General features: G+C 44.2%; 1 protein-coding gene across 1 annotated transcript in view; it reads right to left on the reverse strand.

The window, feature by feature from the left end:
* The window catches only part of cfap70 (cilia and flagella associated protein 70), a 34,620-nt gene extending 19,274 nt beyond the window's left edge, over positions 1 to 15,346 (reverse strand). The window contains exons 1-19 of the mRNA XM_047037326.1: positions 15,284 to 15,346; positions 14,372 to 14,558; positions 14,087 to 14,176; positions 13,906 to 13,993; positions 10,073 to 10,250; positions 9,598 to 9,780; positions 9,289 to 9,383; positions 8,530 to 8,632; positions 7,961 to 8,098; positions 7,514 to 7,672; positions 6,770 to 6,844; positions 6,580 to 6,671; positions 6,407 to 6,467; positions 6,034 to 6,228; positions 5,665 to 5,796; positions 5,384 to 5,509; positions 3,440 to 3,573; positions 3,230 to 3,345; positions 2,752 to 2,937 (exon numbers count right to left, since the gene is read on the reverse strand). Coding sequence (XP_046893282.1) covers positions 2,752 to 2,937; positions 3,230 to 3,345; positions 3,440 to 3,573; positions 5,384 to 5,509; positions 5,665 to 5,796; positions 6,034 to 6,228; positions 6,407 to 6,467; positions 6,580 to 6,671; positions 6,770 to 6,844; positions 7,514 to 7,672; positions 7,961 to 8,098; positions 8,530 to 8,632; positions 9,289 to 9,383; positions 9,598 to 9,780; positions 10,073 to 10,250; positions 13,906 to 13,993; positions 14,087 to 14,176; positions 14,372 to 14,558; positions 15,284 to 15,346 — 2,401 coding nt within the window. The remainder of the gene's footprint in view (positions 1 to 2,751; positions 2,938 to 3,229; positions 3,346 to 3,439; positions 3,574 to 5,383; positions 5,510 to 5,664; positions 5,797 to 6,033; positions 6,229 to 6,406; positions 6,468 to 6,579; positions 6,672 to 6,769; positions 6,845 to 7,513; positions 7,673 to 7,960; positions 8,099 to 8,529; positions 8,633 to 9,288; positions 9,384 to 9,597; positions 9,781 to 10,072; positions 10,251 to 13,905; positions 13,994 to 14,086; positions 14,177 to 14,371; positions 14,559 to 15,283) is intronic.
* Positions 15,347 to 15,968: the final 622 nt, after the last annotated feature.

Raw genomic sequence — 15,968 nt, forward strand, 5'->3', positions numbered from 1 at the left:
AAGCCATTACAGACTACAAAGGGAGAGGCTACAATGAGACCCAGTCCTCTGTACTACTGCCAGACGAGCTGAACTCCTTCTACGCTCGCTTTGAGAGAGACAGTGACCCCCCTGCAGTGGAGTTGGAGGCCAAGCCAGTGGTGTGTCTACACTAACTGTAGCTGAGGTGAGGCTGTGCTTTAAGAAGATCAACCCTCACAAGGCACCTGGCCCAGACGGCATATCAGGTAGGGCCCTCAGGGGCTGCGCCGACCAGCTGGCAGGGGTCTTCAGTGACATCTTCAACCTCTCCCTTAACCTGTCTGTACTCCCCACCTGCTTCAAGAGGACCACCATTATCCCTGTGCCCAAGAACACCAAGGTCACATGTCTGAACGACTATCGCCCAATAGCACTGACCTCTGTCATCATGAAGTGCTTTGAGCGGCTAGTCAAATCATTCATCTGCTCCTCGCTGCCCCCCACACTGGACCCTATGCAGTTTGCATACCGGTCCAACAGGTCTACAGACGATGCCATCGCTCTAACTATGCACACCGCTCTCTCCCACTTGGACAAGGGGAATACATATGTGAGGATGCTGTTCATTGACTACAGCTCTGCATTTAACACCATCATCCCCTCCAGACTGGTCTCCAAGCTTGTGGACCTGGGACTGAGCACCTCCCTTTGCAAGTGGATCTTCCACTTCCTGACCGGGAGGCCACAGGTGGTGAGAATCGGTGACCGCACCTCTTCCGTTCTGATCACCAACACAGGCACCCCCCAGGGCTGTGTGCTTAGCCCTCTCCTGTTCTCCTTGTTCACCCACGATTGTGCAGCAACGCACAGCTCCAACCTCCTTGTCAAGTTTGCTGACGACACAACCATCGTGGGCCTCATCTCTGACAGTGACGAGTCAGCCTACAGAGAGGAGGTTGACACCCTGACATCATGGTGTCAGGACAATAACCTCTCTCTTAACATCAGCAAGACCAAGGAGATGATTGTGGACTATAGGAGGCGGCAGGAGGAGGAGCATGCACCCCTACTCATCAATGGATCGGAAGTGGAGAAGGTCAGCTGCTTCAAGTTCCTCGGGGTGAACATCAGCAATGACCTCACCTGGTCTGTTCACACGGACAAGGTGGTCAAAGCGGCCCGTAAGCGCCTCTTCTTCCTGAGGAATGGGCTTCGGAATGGACACTGATATGGACATTGTTTTTTTGCACACTAGTCACTTATACACTGTCACTTTCAGCTACTGGTTGCTCTATCAGTAACTTGCACTACTGTACCTCACTGTACCTCGCCAACAGGCTCCTGTATGGTCATTGACATTGCACTATTGTACTGTACTCCACTTAGGTTAGAATAGGTTATAGGGTTGGAACAGGTTTCTTGTGCATTTAGGGTTAGTATAGTGTACTATCTATTGTTATCTGTAATTTAGGAAGTTTTAGTATTAGGGTTAGTATAGTCGATATTTATTGCTATCTGTATATGTAGGAAGTTTCACTTATTTAAGCTCAGCATTGATGTAAATTGTGTTCCGTGTACTTATATGTTATGTTATGCCAGGTGCTTGCGTTGACTTGTCTTAAGAATTTCAGTGCCCAGTCTAACCTTGTGTTGTTCTGTGTACCTGAAAATAAAAGACTGAACTACAGCAGAAGATCAAGATTCAGAAGAAGGGCTGTCCCCACTAAGTCGACTAGTCGATTTTCTGGTCGATATGCTCCTGGTCGACTAAGATTTTTTTAGTCGAGCTGCCATATGGCAGTGTGAGATCTGATTCCCGCTTGTGTCATCATTGCTGAATTAACGAAATGTTCAACATAAACTGTAGATTATATTATTTAAGACAAATAAACCAACTCTAAAAATATATAATTTAAAAGAAAAGGTATTACTGTTTTCCCTTTTAAATATGCTTTGAAAATAGTTCACTTTTGATATACTTTTAAGAACTATGCTTAGAAACAGAAAATGGTATACATTTCTTCTGGAGTAGGATGTACGTTTTCTATTATTATACAGCAAAAAATACAATAAATTACATTACAGGTTACATTTTTTTGATCCATCTCATTGTAATTGTTCATGGCCCCCCATTCTGCCAAGGCGTTTGAGGGGCCCCTGAGCATTTTAATATATTAATAAGTCATAGTAAAATGATTTAGTTTACTTCTTGAAGTACTTAGATTAATTGAAAGTGCACTTGAAAGTATTGCAAAGTATACTTTGAGGCACTTAAGGAAGTATACTTAATGAACTGAAAGTGCACTACACAGGTTACTATAGAGTATTCCAAAGTATACTTTGAAGTACTTCAGGAAGTATACTTGATTAACTGAAAGTGCACTACACAGGCTACTTTACAGTATTCAAAAGTAAACCTTGAAATACACAATGTGTACTTTAAAGTGTACTAAATGACCTAAAAAGTGGGCCAAAAATACAAAAATAGTATATAAATAAGTACACTGCTAGTATACTTTAAGTAACATGATATTAGTATACTTTTTATACTAAGTATACTTACAAAATAAACTTGAAGTATACTTCTTTTTTGTAAGGGATCGCGAAAATGTTAATTTTTATTTTTAAAGCGTTTCAAAGTTCGATTAGTCGATTTTCAGACGTTTTAGTCGAGTCTTGGTCGACCAAGGAAAATCTTCGGGGACAGCCCTATTCAGAAGTGCAGAGTTCTACAGTAACTTCTACAGTTCTGAATACTCAGCTCTGCCTCTGTCTTTTTCTTCAGCTCACCTGTCCTGTTGGTCCTGGAGGACTCTGGCACAGCCTGCTCTGGTTCCTCCTCCCCGACAGGCCCTGCCTCTCCAGTGTCTGGTCTGCAAGGTGGAGTCACCACCAAGCAGGCACACTGCTGCTTGCTGGCCTCCAGGAAGGCCATCTCCGCCTGGATGGGGTTGTCCTGGCTCAGGTAGAACAAGCCTGGACACACACACACACACAAACCACAAACCAGCCAAGCAAAGATTTTTTATAACTTAGAAAATAAAAAAAGGTTCCAAAAAGGTATCCATGTGGAGTCTCAGGTAGAACAAATTGGTTCCAGCTGGTTGATGAAATAGTTACAGTATTTATGTACGTGGAACCATAGGGTTTTATGAACAATCGTTATGGTTTTAGTGTTCACACAATAGTTCTCCCTTTTCTTTTTAAGAGTGTATGATTCACAGATTTGTGTGTGTTCTTCAGAGGATGCGTGCATGTGTGCTCTCACCAAACAGAGTCCAGGCCGCCACACTGGTGGGGTCGACGCACGTGGCTCTCTCAAAGAAAATCTCTGCCTCCTCGTGGCGCTCACCCATCTCTGCCAGGACCCCACACATCATCAAGCTGCAGGGTGGAAACACTGTTAGCCAATACCAGATGGTTGAACATTCCCACCTGTGGCAGCTTTGCTAAAGCCATAGGCCCCCACTCTGCTCACCTGCGCAGGTGTGCCTGCTCTATGGACACAGCATAGTGGAAGCACTCCTCAGCCTTCAGGTAGTCGGCACTCAGCATGTAGAATGCCCCGTAGTCGAACCAGTGGGATGGGTTATTGCGCTCTCGAGTCAGCTGCTGTACAGTCAGCAAAACACCCAGAAGACAACATCATTCAGGTGAGAAAATGGCAGAAAATGCCCACTGATACACCGGTGGGTTCACTGATACCCACTTTCCACCAAAGTGAACCGGGAGCTAGTTTGGAGCTGGTGCTAGAGCCAGTTCGGAGCTGGTTCAAGAACGGAGCTTACTAAGAACCGGTTTGCTTTTCCACGGGCGAGAGCCACCACAGAGCCACGTCATTACGTCACTGTATACGTCTCATATTTCCCAGCAACGCTAGCGCGGTAGCGCCAAATACAACATCAACAATGGCGGACTTTTCGTTGCTGTTGTTGCTCATGGTTTTGCGAACCTACATCGGCATCCAAACACGGCGCATCCGACGTGTTTGTTCAACTCGCCATTTGTATAGACCAATTATCACCCTACGTCACACAACTGTCAAGCAGTCTCAACTGCGGATGTCGGTTGTAAAAGACAAACTTCTCCCCGGTCTATTACACTTGGAGTGTCGATCAGGTCATCATATATCTCTGGCCACTGGATTGCAGGGCTTGATATTAACTTTTTGAGGCTCTTGGTCTTTGGACAAATACATTTACGTTTCACTTGTCTATGCACAAAATTCACTTGACCCCGATACCCTTAAATAACCTGACCAAGTGATCGGCCAAAACTAGCCTGGCTAACGGAGGTCGCTTTCTCAGGCAAATGACGAATTAAACAGGCTTGGTTAAAAAAATCTGAGATGCTGGCTTATCTTATCTATAAGATATTATAGCTATATTATCTTCATCAGGCTCGTATCTACATTAGGCAGTCCTCCCTGACGTTTCTGGTGTAAAATTGAGTGAATCACAACATTGTGCTCACTGCCAGTGAGCGAGTCTGACTGAGGCTAACGTCAGAACAGTGTAACGGGGACGCAGTCTCACTCAGATTGCCAGTTTGAACAAATCAGAAAAACAATCGCACCAGCTGGCTAAAAGCAGAATTCCCATCTCTTGAAAGCTGTCCTTGTCAACTTTTAAAATTTAAAATTGACTGTAAAACTGTAAAATTATGAACTTAGTGACATGACGAAGACATGATTGCCGCTCGGCTACGCGGTCTGTACCGGGCGACATTTTCACTCAAATTTCAAGACTTTCGTGACCCAAATAAAAATTCTGATGCGACAGATCAATGGGTAATCGCTTTCTCTTTTAAAGGCTGTCCTCCTCGACCTTTTTGGTCTTTTTAAATCTTAACTATTTGTATTATCCGTGTGGTCCTTTTGCCATTAAAAATGCTATCCTTTCCCGGTTTTCTGCAGTCACATTGCGCGCGCATCCCGAATGTTTACATTACAATCGAGAATAATAAAAGTCGGAGCAAATTTACAAATTAGCAGTTTCATCAATAAAATAAGCACATTTTCAGCAACTACACTGCCCCCTTCTCGATACGTTTTCATTCAGATTCTGATTAGCTGAAATATGAATTGTAAAAACTTAGAGCAATGGCGGCCAAAGCGTTTTGTTGGTCACGGTAACCCCGCCCCAAGCGGTTCTTTGTTGGTTCGTAAACTAGACCAGCTCCGAAGTGGTGCTCGTTGCGAACCACGTACGAACCACGTACGAACCACTTTCCGGTTCCCAGTCTGTCGAAAGAGTAAGAACTGGTTCGCGATTAAGCACCGGCTCCGAACCGGCACCCAAAATGCGTTGGTGGAAAAGGGGTATGAGGGACAGAATGGTGAATGAACCCATGTGGTATTATGATGAATACGTTTGAAGAGGGTGTTGGCAACGTGTTCATGCCAGGGTCAGTGGTAGTGCACCTCCTGGTAGTACTGAGAAGCCAACTGGTAGTCTCCGCTCAGCTGAGCCTCCCTGGCAAAGTGCCTCAGCTGGGCACAGTCTAGCAGCGGGCGAGGCTGGCTCTCCTGGGCATCCACTGATAGGGTCTGGAGAGGGGGAAACAAGAGTGCAAGGAAAAAAGTGAGAGAGAAAGAACTCGATGGATTACAAACATGACGTGGCATAAGGCTGGTTTGCTACTGTCTCTGTGGACACATCTCCAGACACATCTAAGGATGTGACAGTGGTAGGTGTGTTTTGCCTTGTTGAGAGCCACGTGCATCTCATCCACCAGGAACACATGGAGCGAGCTGAGGAATGCCTGGAGATGCTCAGGGTCAGTGAAGGCCTCAGTTCTCAGCATCTTCTCCCGTACGATCTTCACCACTGAGTACTGAGAAACACACACAGACACACAAACAGTAAGAGCAAAAGGAAGAAACGCTTCCACTATGTTTCTTTCATTTCATAAATATTTTCTATGATTTAACCTTTTTAAACATAAATAAACAAACAAGTAAACATAAGTAAACAATACTTTTTAAGTCTATAATTAAACCCTGCTTTTTAAATGTGGCTTAGAAAGACCAAAAGAGCGAAAAACGAAAAAAAACATTCCCCTATCTCTCACCTTCATCTGCTCTTTGAAAGCAAAGAACTTCCCAGAGTAGTTGAGCTCTCCCAGGAGCTGAGTCTTGCGCTCTTCCTGTGCATTTGGATCCAGCGGCTCGCCTCCGGGCAGGAAGGCAGGTCCAAACAGCTGCTTGTACTGCTCCAGAACCTGGCCCGCCACACTGGCAATCTGGCTGTGGTACCCCTGGATGGCCTAAGACACAACTGCAGTCAGAACTCGTCATTCCTGCACACCAGCAGGGGGAAGTCGGAAGACATGTAGTGGCTGGCAAATGGCCACAAGGTGTGGCCGACACAGCAAAGTGAATGGACAAGTGTGCTAACGTCATGGTGATTGGATTGTGTTATTGTGAAGTGTGTGTTGTGATTACTCTCTCTGCTCCAGCGGGTCTGCGAGACAGGGGGGGTCTGGGAGGAAGCAGCTCCTTCACCCTGTCAAAAGACAGACTGAACCATTTTGTCTCTCTTTTGACTATTCCTCACTTTTTTCGGCTTTTTTTGTTTTTTTTCGTACTTGTACCGTCGTACAGTCACAGTACTGTACCTTTGTGCTAGCTCCTCAGGTGGTCTCTTGGGCACCAAGGGCTTCTCCAGAGCTATTTCAATGATTATGTAGGTTCTGGAGTCTGCATACATCTGCACACATACATCAAGGAGTGTGGAGGGTTCTGAGATACTGAAACTTGACCTTTAGTGAGATCCTTCTCAGTGACAGTGGTGTTGATCCCACTTACCTGGCCCTCCACGTTGACCTGTGGCTCCACTTCGGTCACACTCTCAGCTGTAATAGGCTTCACCGTAGCACCTGGCTGATATCACAACACAGCACGCATCACCACAGTTTTGTTTGGGAGATGTTGTGGGGGCGGGAGAGGGTGCACAGGGCTGATTTTCGCAGGATTTTTTCAGCTGTTATTTATAAGAGTGTGATCCTGGATCGTTGAAGACAGTTATAGGCAGTTTCATATACATTTGGGGAGCAGAAAAAGAACAAAAAATCTGGCCTTTGATTCAATTCTATGATATAGCACAATTCGAAATAACCATTGCTATTGCAGGTGCCTGTGGGCATGTGAGTCTACGCGTGTGGGAGTTTGTTATCTGTCTGGCAGCCGTCTGCCGTGTCAGATGCTCAGTTGGTGGGGTGGCTGTGCGCTCCTCTCTCCCTCTGTCTGCTGCGCCTCCACAGGGAGCCAGCCGGTGAGGGGCAGATGAGCTAACGAGATGATTCACCATCCTCTGATGGAGCCACGAGCTGCTGCTGTTACTGATAATTGCTTTGGGAAGCAGCTTCTGTATCGCGGAACCTGTTTCCATCAGTTGGGAAATCCAGCTCTGATCTAATACAGACCACTGGCACAGGCGGTCTTTGTCGGCCCTGCCAGAGCCTACTTTGATAAGTGCTGTGCTATGTGAGTAACACTGTAACTAAGAGCAAGGGTTGCATTCAGGACTGCTTTCATGGCAGCTGGCCTTACTTTTTTGGGAGATTCCTTGGTGTCCTTCCCGCCCTTGAGGCTGTCAAAGGTCTTGCTGGGGGCGGCCTTGCAGGACCCCATGGACGAAGGAGCTCGGCCTCTTCCCTGCGTGGCGGGGGCCCTGGTGCTCTCCTTCAGAACGCTGACATTGCGCTTAGCCTTTGAAACACACAAGGTCACAAAGGTGACAACTGGGAAAACAGTGCGAGGGGGCTCCATGTTGCCAAGGAAACAGCCTGCCGAGGAGCTAAGAGGCATTTTGTGGAGATCTTTAGAGCACTTATGATGGATTTCAGCGAGGTAGAGGTCAAGAGACAAAAAAACCTGATTTTGACAGAAGTGCTGGAACGACACAGGGAACAAAGTAAGAGACTCTCAAGAGACCAGAGACCTGATCTCATCCGTGTCTGCCTGCAAGCTTGCTTTGCCTTGTTTGTCTGCCCTCACCTTAGCAAGCAGCTCAGAGTCGTAGAAGGGGTAGAGACGGTAAGCTCCTCGGATACGTCTCGCCCCGGGATACAATAGAGGGGCCATGTCGACGTAAGCCACACCGTGGAAGGAGATCTGGGACTCATCCTCAGCTTGCTAACACACAAACACAGAGGCAGCTATTGAATTTTGTTCTTGTAAATACACAACAGAGGACACAGATCATACTACTATGCCTACCAACACACTATCTGAGACCACCTGGACTCATCTAAGCAGTCTCTGGTTACCAACTTCTGAGACGTGCTGAAACAGTAATCAGAGCAGTCTTAAGTTTTGATAGTCCAATACAGACAGACTCATCAGATCCAGTTATGAGTAAATTTGTTAAGATCGTCTCTGACGCTCTGTGATGCTGAATTATGCTCTCTGAGACTCTATGATGCTCTGTGATGCTGAATTATGCTCTGTGAGGCTCTGGGATGCTCTATGATGATCTGTGAGGCTCTGTGATGCTGAATGATGCTGTGTGAGGATAAATGATGCTCTGTAATCTTCTTGGTGGTTTTTTGCTTGTGACATCTCACCGTTGCCGGTTTCCCAGGTTTTCCTCCCTTCGGGGCTCCAGCCTGCATGGACCTCATGACCTCCACCGGCCACAGTCGACTCTTCCCTATCCTACGGGTTAAGCTGAGCAAGGCAGGAAGGAGAAGAGTGTTGGTGAGATGAAGGATAGCCACACTTCATTTTTATATCCCAACACAAGCTCTTCTCCTGCCTGGCCCCCCAATGGTGGAACCAGCTCCCCACCTCCATCAGGGACACCGACTGTCTCCCCACCTTCAAGAAAAGGCTCAAGATACACTTGTTCCGGGAGTACAACGGCACTTAGGAATGCTTGGCTAGACCTGTTGTTAGTTTCCTCCAGGATCACAATGACTCTTATTGAGTGACTTGTTGCTCTTGTAGGTTAGTTATAACGAAGTTAAGTCTTGTACTCGCTATGAAATTTTTTACTATTGATTGTTCTTCCACAGGTACAGTCCTGCACTTTTTTGTGGTTCATGTTGTTGTAATTTGGGTCTTCCCTTTTGGCACTTGTTTAGTTTTTTCACAATGTATGCTTCATGTTTTGGCTGCTTGCAATGTTTGGGACTACCTTGTTGTTATGATCAGTGACCTATGCTCTTTTGTAAAGCTCTCTCTTGGAAGTCGCTTTGGATAAAAGCGTCTGCTAAATGCATAAATGTAAATGTAAATGTATATATTTTGCATATGTCGAAAGCAGGGATCTCAATGGAGTTTAGCTGATCTCAACAGGGTGGAGCTGCTGAAGTCCATCTCACCAGACAGCACCCCCTGTATCCAGGAAGCAGCGTCGCTCCGTGTCCCAGCTTACTCTCTTTTTGTTAGTCTCAGCGTCAATACGGAAATCTCTATCCTAGGAAACACAAGGACAGTGATAAAGAAAAGGGATTACTTGACTATAAATTGTAATGTTTCACATATAAATGCTTGTAATACATATAATTTATTTGAAAGGTCTCTGAATTATTAGTATGAGATGTTTTATATTTTTAGGAAGAACACTATTGGTAAAATGTATTTCCTTTTATATGGCTCTAGGTAACACCTCAGTATGTAGGTTAGAGTACCTCTATGCTGGTCAGGTCTCCATCCTCCAGCTCGATGGGGTCTCCCTCAATGGACGACGCTGGGATGAACTGAGCTCCAGGCGCCAACAGGGGCCCCAGAGGCCACTTTCTGGGCCTGCCTACAGTTTCTCTCTCTCCACCTACTTTCAATAACCCGTTGGAAAACCACAATGTTTCCTCTTTCTGTGAAGAAACAAAAGATATGTGCACACATGGTATTTAAATCATATTTTAAGTTAAAAAGCACCATTGTGGTGGAATGTTTTTTTTCTCACAATGTATGCTTCATGTTTTGGCTGCTTGCAATGTTTGGGACTACCTCGTTGTTATGATCAGTGACCTATGCTCTTTTGTAAAGCTCTCTCTTGGAAGTCGCTTTGTATAAAAGCGTCTGCTAAATGCATAAATGTAAAATGTAAATGTATGTTGATAGGAGCTTCATCATTGAATAAAGATAACATAATGTCTCTCTTACCTCGGCTGTGAGGGGTATCTGCAGTGCAGCCACATAGTCGGACCCCAAGGCAGTGTTCCATACTTCCGGGATGGAGTAGGCTGTCTCCACCGTCACCTTCAACAGGTTGGATTCTGACAGTTGGACAACAGAGAGCAGAGGCTCTGGCACACAGATGATCACATCTAAAGATGCCTGGGTGCCAAGCAGAAAGGGGCAGAGAAATCACAGACAAGCTCTTGTACAGAAAATATATATTCATTATAATCATTCATTGTGTCCTGTTGTGATTATACACAACACATCCTCTAGAATTGCTGGGTTTGAGATTTAGAAGTTTGATGTTAAAGTTTCAAAATCAGATAACTTTATGGATCCCAGCATTATTATAAGCATGCAGTTAAATGTCAAAGGTACAGATTAACATACATAGGTCAATACATAATACATAAAAACTAAGCATAAATAATAATAATAATAAAAACATATAAATAAAGCATTGTTAAATAATTGAGTTTAAAATAATGTAACAGTCCTGACTAATGACTAAAGTCAGCGTTTAAAAGCCTCACAGTGGAAGGAATTAATTATTTAATTATTAATTAATTAAATGAATTAATTTTAGTGCAGCGGCAGGGTTCGACATAAGCGATGGCTCGATGGCCCGGGCCAGTAAAAAGTAACGTCGGGACAGGTAAATAGCAACTCACTGGCCCGATCGGGCCACTGCAAATTATTGCTTGAAAAAAAAAATTCGTTAAAGTCAATGTTCATATGTTTTGCAATCTGCTAAATGCATAAATAACTTTGCAGCTCGTGGGGCGTACATTTGGCAAATCAAAAGTTGAGTGAGTGATGAATGGTTGTCAAATTGTAATTCTCTAATCTCAAAAAAAATTTTAACAACTGGCTCGAGACAAAAGTGAAGATGGCAGCAAAGTAATAGCCTGGCTCTGCCCTCCTACGTACTTCCGCTCAATTTGGATTTTGCTTCTGTACTAGGTCTGGGGTGTCGGTTCTGAAGTCGGTTTCCAGAAACACATTTTTTGTAGGTCCAATCAGCGAACAGAGGGAGTGGCTGAGAACGATGACGTTAATGTCGTGCACTTGTTTGAGTAGTTCAGGAATGGCGGCGGAGAAAGATGCGAGCGAAACTATTCTGCGGTTGTGGCAACGCTGCCGAATATAGGTTAAAGCCGGAGCGAGAACATTCCTTGCTGAGTTTTGTTGGTGGCCATGATGTTGTGGCCCTCCTCCCCACGGGGTTCGGGAAAATTTGATTTTCCAACTACAGCAGCTAGCTCCGTTACAGTAGTGGTGAAGGAGTTGGCTAAGGCAAACGCTTGCGATTGGTTATGGCAAATCAGAGTGGCTCTGGGCAGATCCAATAGTTTTACACTTCAACAGAGGATCCGCCTTCAAGGAAGTTAACGTTTGTCAATCGAGAGATCCCAGACCCTCTGTACAAATGAAATGTACGAGGGTCTGGTTAGGACCAGGCTAGCAAAGTAGAGCCGCTCTGAGTAGAGCTACGAGTTCAAACGGAAGCAACTTTTTTATGGAGCTAAGATGCACTGTGTCGTCTGTCGTATGTTCCCGTCTAAAGCAGACAAAAGTGGATCTTTTTACACAGGCACCGACAATTTTCGAAAACAATCCCTGACCAGCCATGCTAGCAGACAGCACCTGGTTTGCGTGACAGTTAGGCGGATGGTTGACAATCCATCTTCCAGGCCGTTGACCATGCTGGTTAGGAATTTAAATGCAGATGCCCATCATGTTATTGCACGACTTATAACAACGGCATATCACGTAATTTAGACGGACAGACGTTCGCCTTGTTCACCCGGGCTATTGAACTGCAGCAGAAGAATGGTGTCGACTTGGGTACTTATGGTGCTTTCACACCTGACATGTTTGGTCCGTTTCAATTGGACCATGGTCCATTTTTTCTGAAAGTCCGGTTCTTTTGGATAGGTGAGAACACGCATTCGAACTCTAGTGCGGACCAAACAACCGAACCATGGTCCCCTAAAAAGATGGGACTCGGTCCGGTTCCGAGTGAACCATGGTTCGGTTCGCTTTAGGTCTGAACGGAATTGGACTTAATAGTGACAGGAAGCAAACCAAAATGTAGTGCATTGTGGGTTGAAAAAGGAATTTACACTTGGCGGAAACTGAAGGTGTCCGAATATTCCAAAACACGCGTCAAAGTTGTTGTGTGTGAGTCTGGCCAATCATGAAATAGCAGTGTCGTCACTTGAACCCGTGCAGTTGCTCTTGAGAAAATGCGCTCGGCTACACAGCCGGCAGTTCTCGAATCGATCTCACGGTACTTTGATGGCGACGTCACAGTGACGTGTCCTCGGTGCCGTCTCAAGTCGGACAAAAAGTCTAACCAGAATGCACTTTTTCAAGTCAGCCGCCTGCAGCCGGCTGCGGCGCCGTATGAAGTCGGGTCATGTCGAACGCACCTATTGTTTTTTACAAACGTCATTGTATTTTTACAAACGTTGGTTCGCTTAAAACAGGACCGTGTTAACACTAGCTGGACCTAATGAAAAATGCAACAAAGTAGCAACTCATCCATTGATTCGGACCTAGCAAACGGACTTGGTCCGAGGTGTGAAAGCACCCTTAGTATCATACTGATGAAATGCAATGGAAGCTTTTATAAGTTAGCATTGAGGGACCAGAGGTTTCAGTTTCAGCCAGACAGTTGTGCAGCGATGGCTGTCAGCAGGGAAGAGAGCACGTCATGTTTGAGGTTAAAAGTCAATTGTTTTGCTGACTATTACCTTATTATTTTTTATCACTAGAAATGTGATTTCATTTTTGTTCTATTTATATCCAGGATGTGTGTAATAAATGGTTAAACATGTTAACAGAATAACATAACTTATAACTCTTTGGTTTTGTTGTAACAATGATAAAAACAACTTTTGGAGGGGGTCCAGTAAAAATGGCCTTGGGGCCAGTAAGTTTCAAACCCACTGGCCCGTGGGGCCAGTCACAATTTTTTTTTATGTTGAACCCTGAGCGGTTTGTTTTCCTAAGGGCGCCAGCCAGAAGGTGAATTCACTGTACAGAACATGTTGAGGTGGCTGATAACTATTTTTGCTTTCTGGGCCACCTGTTTCTCCCAGGGAGCCCAAGTCTCTTTCCTGGGTTCCAGATATCGTGTAGCAGGCTTTCACAATAGCATTTAGGCTCTGCTTGTCCTTAACAGGCAACACATTTAACCAGCAAATACATGAGAAAGTGAAAATACTTTGAAAGATTGACAAAAAATTACATAAAATAGTATCACAGCACAGACACTAATAGTTCTGCATTAAGTGACAAAAAAGCTTCTTTTTTTCCAGACACTTACATGTGTTGACAATTTGAATGTCTTTGCCATGTATAATGCTGACTATTGGTTTGTTACTATTCTGCCTGAAACCAATCATTAAGTCTTTCGTTTTGATACAATAAGGTCTAGGAATTTATAATTTAGTCATTTAGCAGACGCTCTTATCCAGAGCGACTTATAGTAAGTCCAGGGACATTCCCCCTGAGGCAAGTAGGGTGAAGTGTCTTGCCCAAGGACACAAGTCATTTTGGCAGGGCGGGGAATCGATCCGGCAACCTTCTGATTACTAGCCCGACTCCCTCACCGCTCAGCCATCTGACTCCCCATCATCACACGATCTGACGAAGGCAGGTCAGTCACAACAATGATCTGACTGACCGCCACGAGCCCAGAAGAAAAGACACAAGGTTGTCTCTGTAATGGTAATGTATGATCTTTCATTTCCTATACAGACCAAATGGTATGGCAGTTTGAAATGTGTGTAGTGTGGAGGGGGGGTACCTTACTGCTGCCTTCCTGGTAGGCAGCCTCGGCAGATGAACCAGGGGTGGGATGGAGTAGCACAGTGGATGAGAGGCTGCACTGACCTTAAGAAGGGGAGAGGACAGCATGTCAGAATAAATGCACAATTAAGTCTTCTGGGAAGATGTGCCTGGAATAGAGACTTATTCTCTTCTCACCATGCAAAAGAGGCAGCAGATCGACTACAGCTTGACCTACGACTGCAGTCTTCTCTTTCTTTTCCTTGGGAAGGATCTCAATCACTGTCACTATAGCACCCATGAGAGAGAAAGGTATGTGTGTGTGTGTGTGGGGGGGGGGGGGGGTCAGTGAATGGTGAAATGTATATATATATATATTTAAAATAGAATGTCATACTACTGTACTATCACTGTTTTACATTACATGTTTTTCACAGCTAATTGCTGTACAATCAATAGCCAGGACAATAACAGTTATCTCACGTATGACTGGTTTATGTGCCACATCATCCAATGTGTCTGCAGCGTCTGAACACTCAAAGCTGCAGGTAAAGTTGTAATTTACTCCCAGGTCAACGGACGCATCAAGCTTCTGGGAATCCCCCAGGACTTGACCATTGAATTCAGCCCGGACAAAGTTGAGGAAAGACTCGTTGGGCTTGTTGCCCTTCTGCGAAAGATTTTTTTTATCAGTTTACTGTAGGAAACACAATAGTTTCCAGCACTTATAGGTAAACTAGCTGTAGAATTGTAATTGTCAAATACATATTGACAATAATTAACTTTAATTTGTTTCAGCATTATTTAAGCATTTCATCGTAGATTTAACTATGTATTAATTAGCATTACTTTTGATAATGATTAATATATTTATATAATTAGTTTAGGCCCTTGAAAAAACAAAATCCAAACGTTTGACACTAAAATGAAATAAACACGATATCTGTGGGCGTCGCAAGACTGTAATAATGTGACCAATCATTTAGTTATTTGTAGTCATTGGTTTGGACCTGGACACTAAAACCAGTTCCTTTTTCAACGGTTAAAAGTTTGAGCTCAAGTACTGTACAGTGCAATACACTTGAAGCTAAGAAACTACTGTACAGTAAGCTAGCTGGCAAATGTTTAACGATGCATTAAAAACTAAACAAATAATAACTAACGTACACAAACACATAAGGTAGAGTTATATTATTTTTTCGTTTTGTTTTCAGATTTGCGTTTTTGCCAGAAGTTTCCTGCTACTGTGGGCTAACAGTGGACTGCCTATACGTGGTCCAGTACTGGTACTGTACTGTAGTCAGGCAGTTGACACTCAGTTACTGTACTGTACACAAACATGTAGCTACTGTAATTCCCAGCCTTTCTGCACTGGTCATGCCGTGGATGCCTTACCAGATTATTCCCACGCGAAACTGTAATTTGCACAGGTACTGCTTTTTCTCGAAATGGCTCCATGTTAAATTATGAACTCCACAAATATGTCAGTTGTCAAGAAACTGTTTGAATGGCAAAAGTCAGTTACACAGCCAGGCAGAAACATCAGCGTCTCGTTTCCATAGCAACGAAGCTGAATATCGCGAGAGCGAGACACAATATCGTGATTGAGTCTGAAAAGTGTATCTGTCCCGGTGTGAAGGGATGAAAACTACCCCAAACAATATTTTGAAGTTACATTTATTCATTTACATTTATTCATTTACATTTTACATTCATTCATCAATGAATAAATGTAAGCTTGACTCATTAATTAAGCAGTTACAGTGGGGTCACATTCTGAGGGCTGCTACTGTACTCATAATATATGGTGACCTCTGAGGTTTTGGCTCTGTGATGACTCCAAATAAGAAAACATGTGTCCAGATTAGTGTGAAGGGATGACATAACTACCCCAAACATTATTTTGAAGTTTAACTCCTTTATTAAGCAGTTACAGTGGGGTCACATATTCTGACAAAGTACCCAATGTGCTGGTCCATAGTTCTTTTTTTTCTGTACAGCAAAATATGATTATTTAAAGTTGTAAATGTAGTCCTAGTGTAAGGTTTTAGGTAGGTTATTACAAATGTAACTTGTGCAT

The sequence above is a fragment of the Hypomesus transpacificus genome, chromosome 16, assembly GCF_021917145.1.
Source record: "Hypomesus transpacificus isolate Combined female chromosome 16, fHypTra1, whole genome shotgun sequence".
Lineage (NCBI taxonomy): Eukaryota > Metazoa > Chordata > Actinopteri > Osmeriformes > Osmeridae > Hypomesus > Hypomesus transpacificus.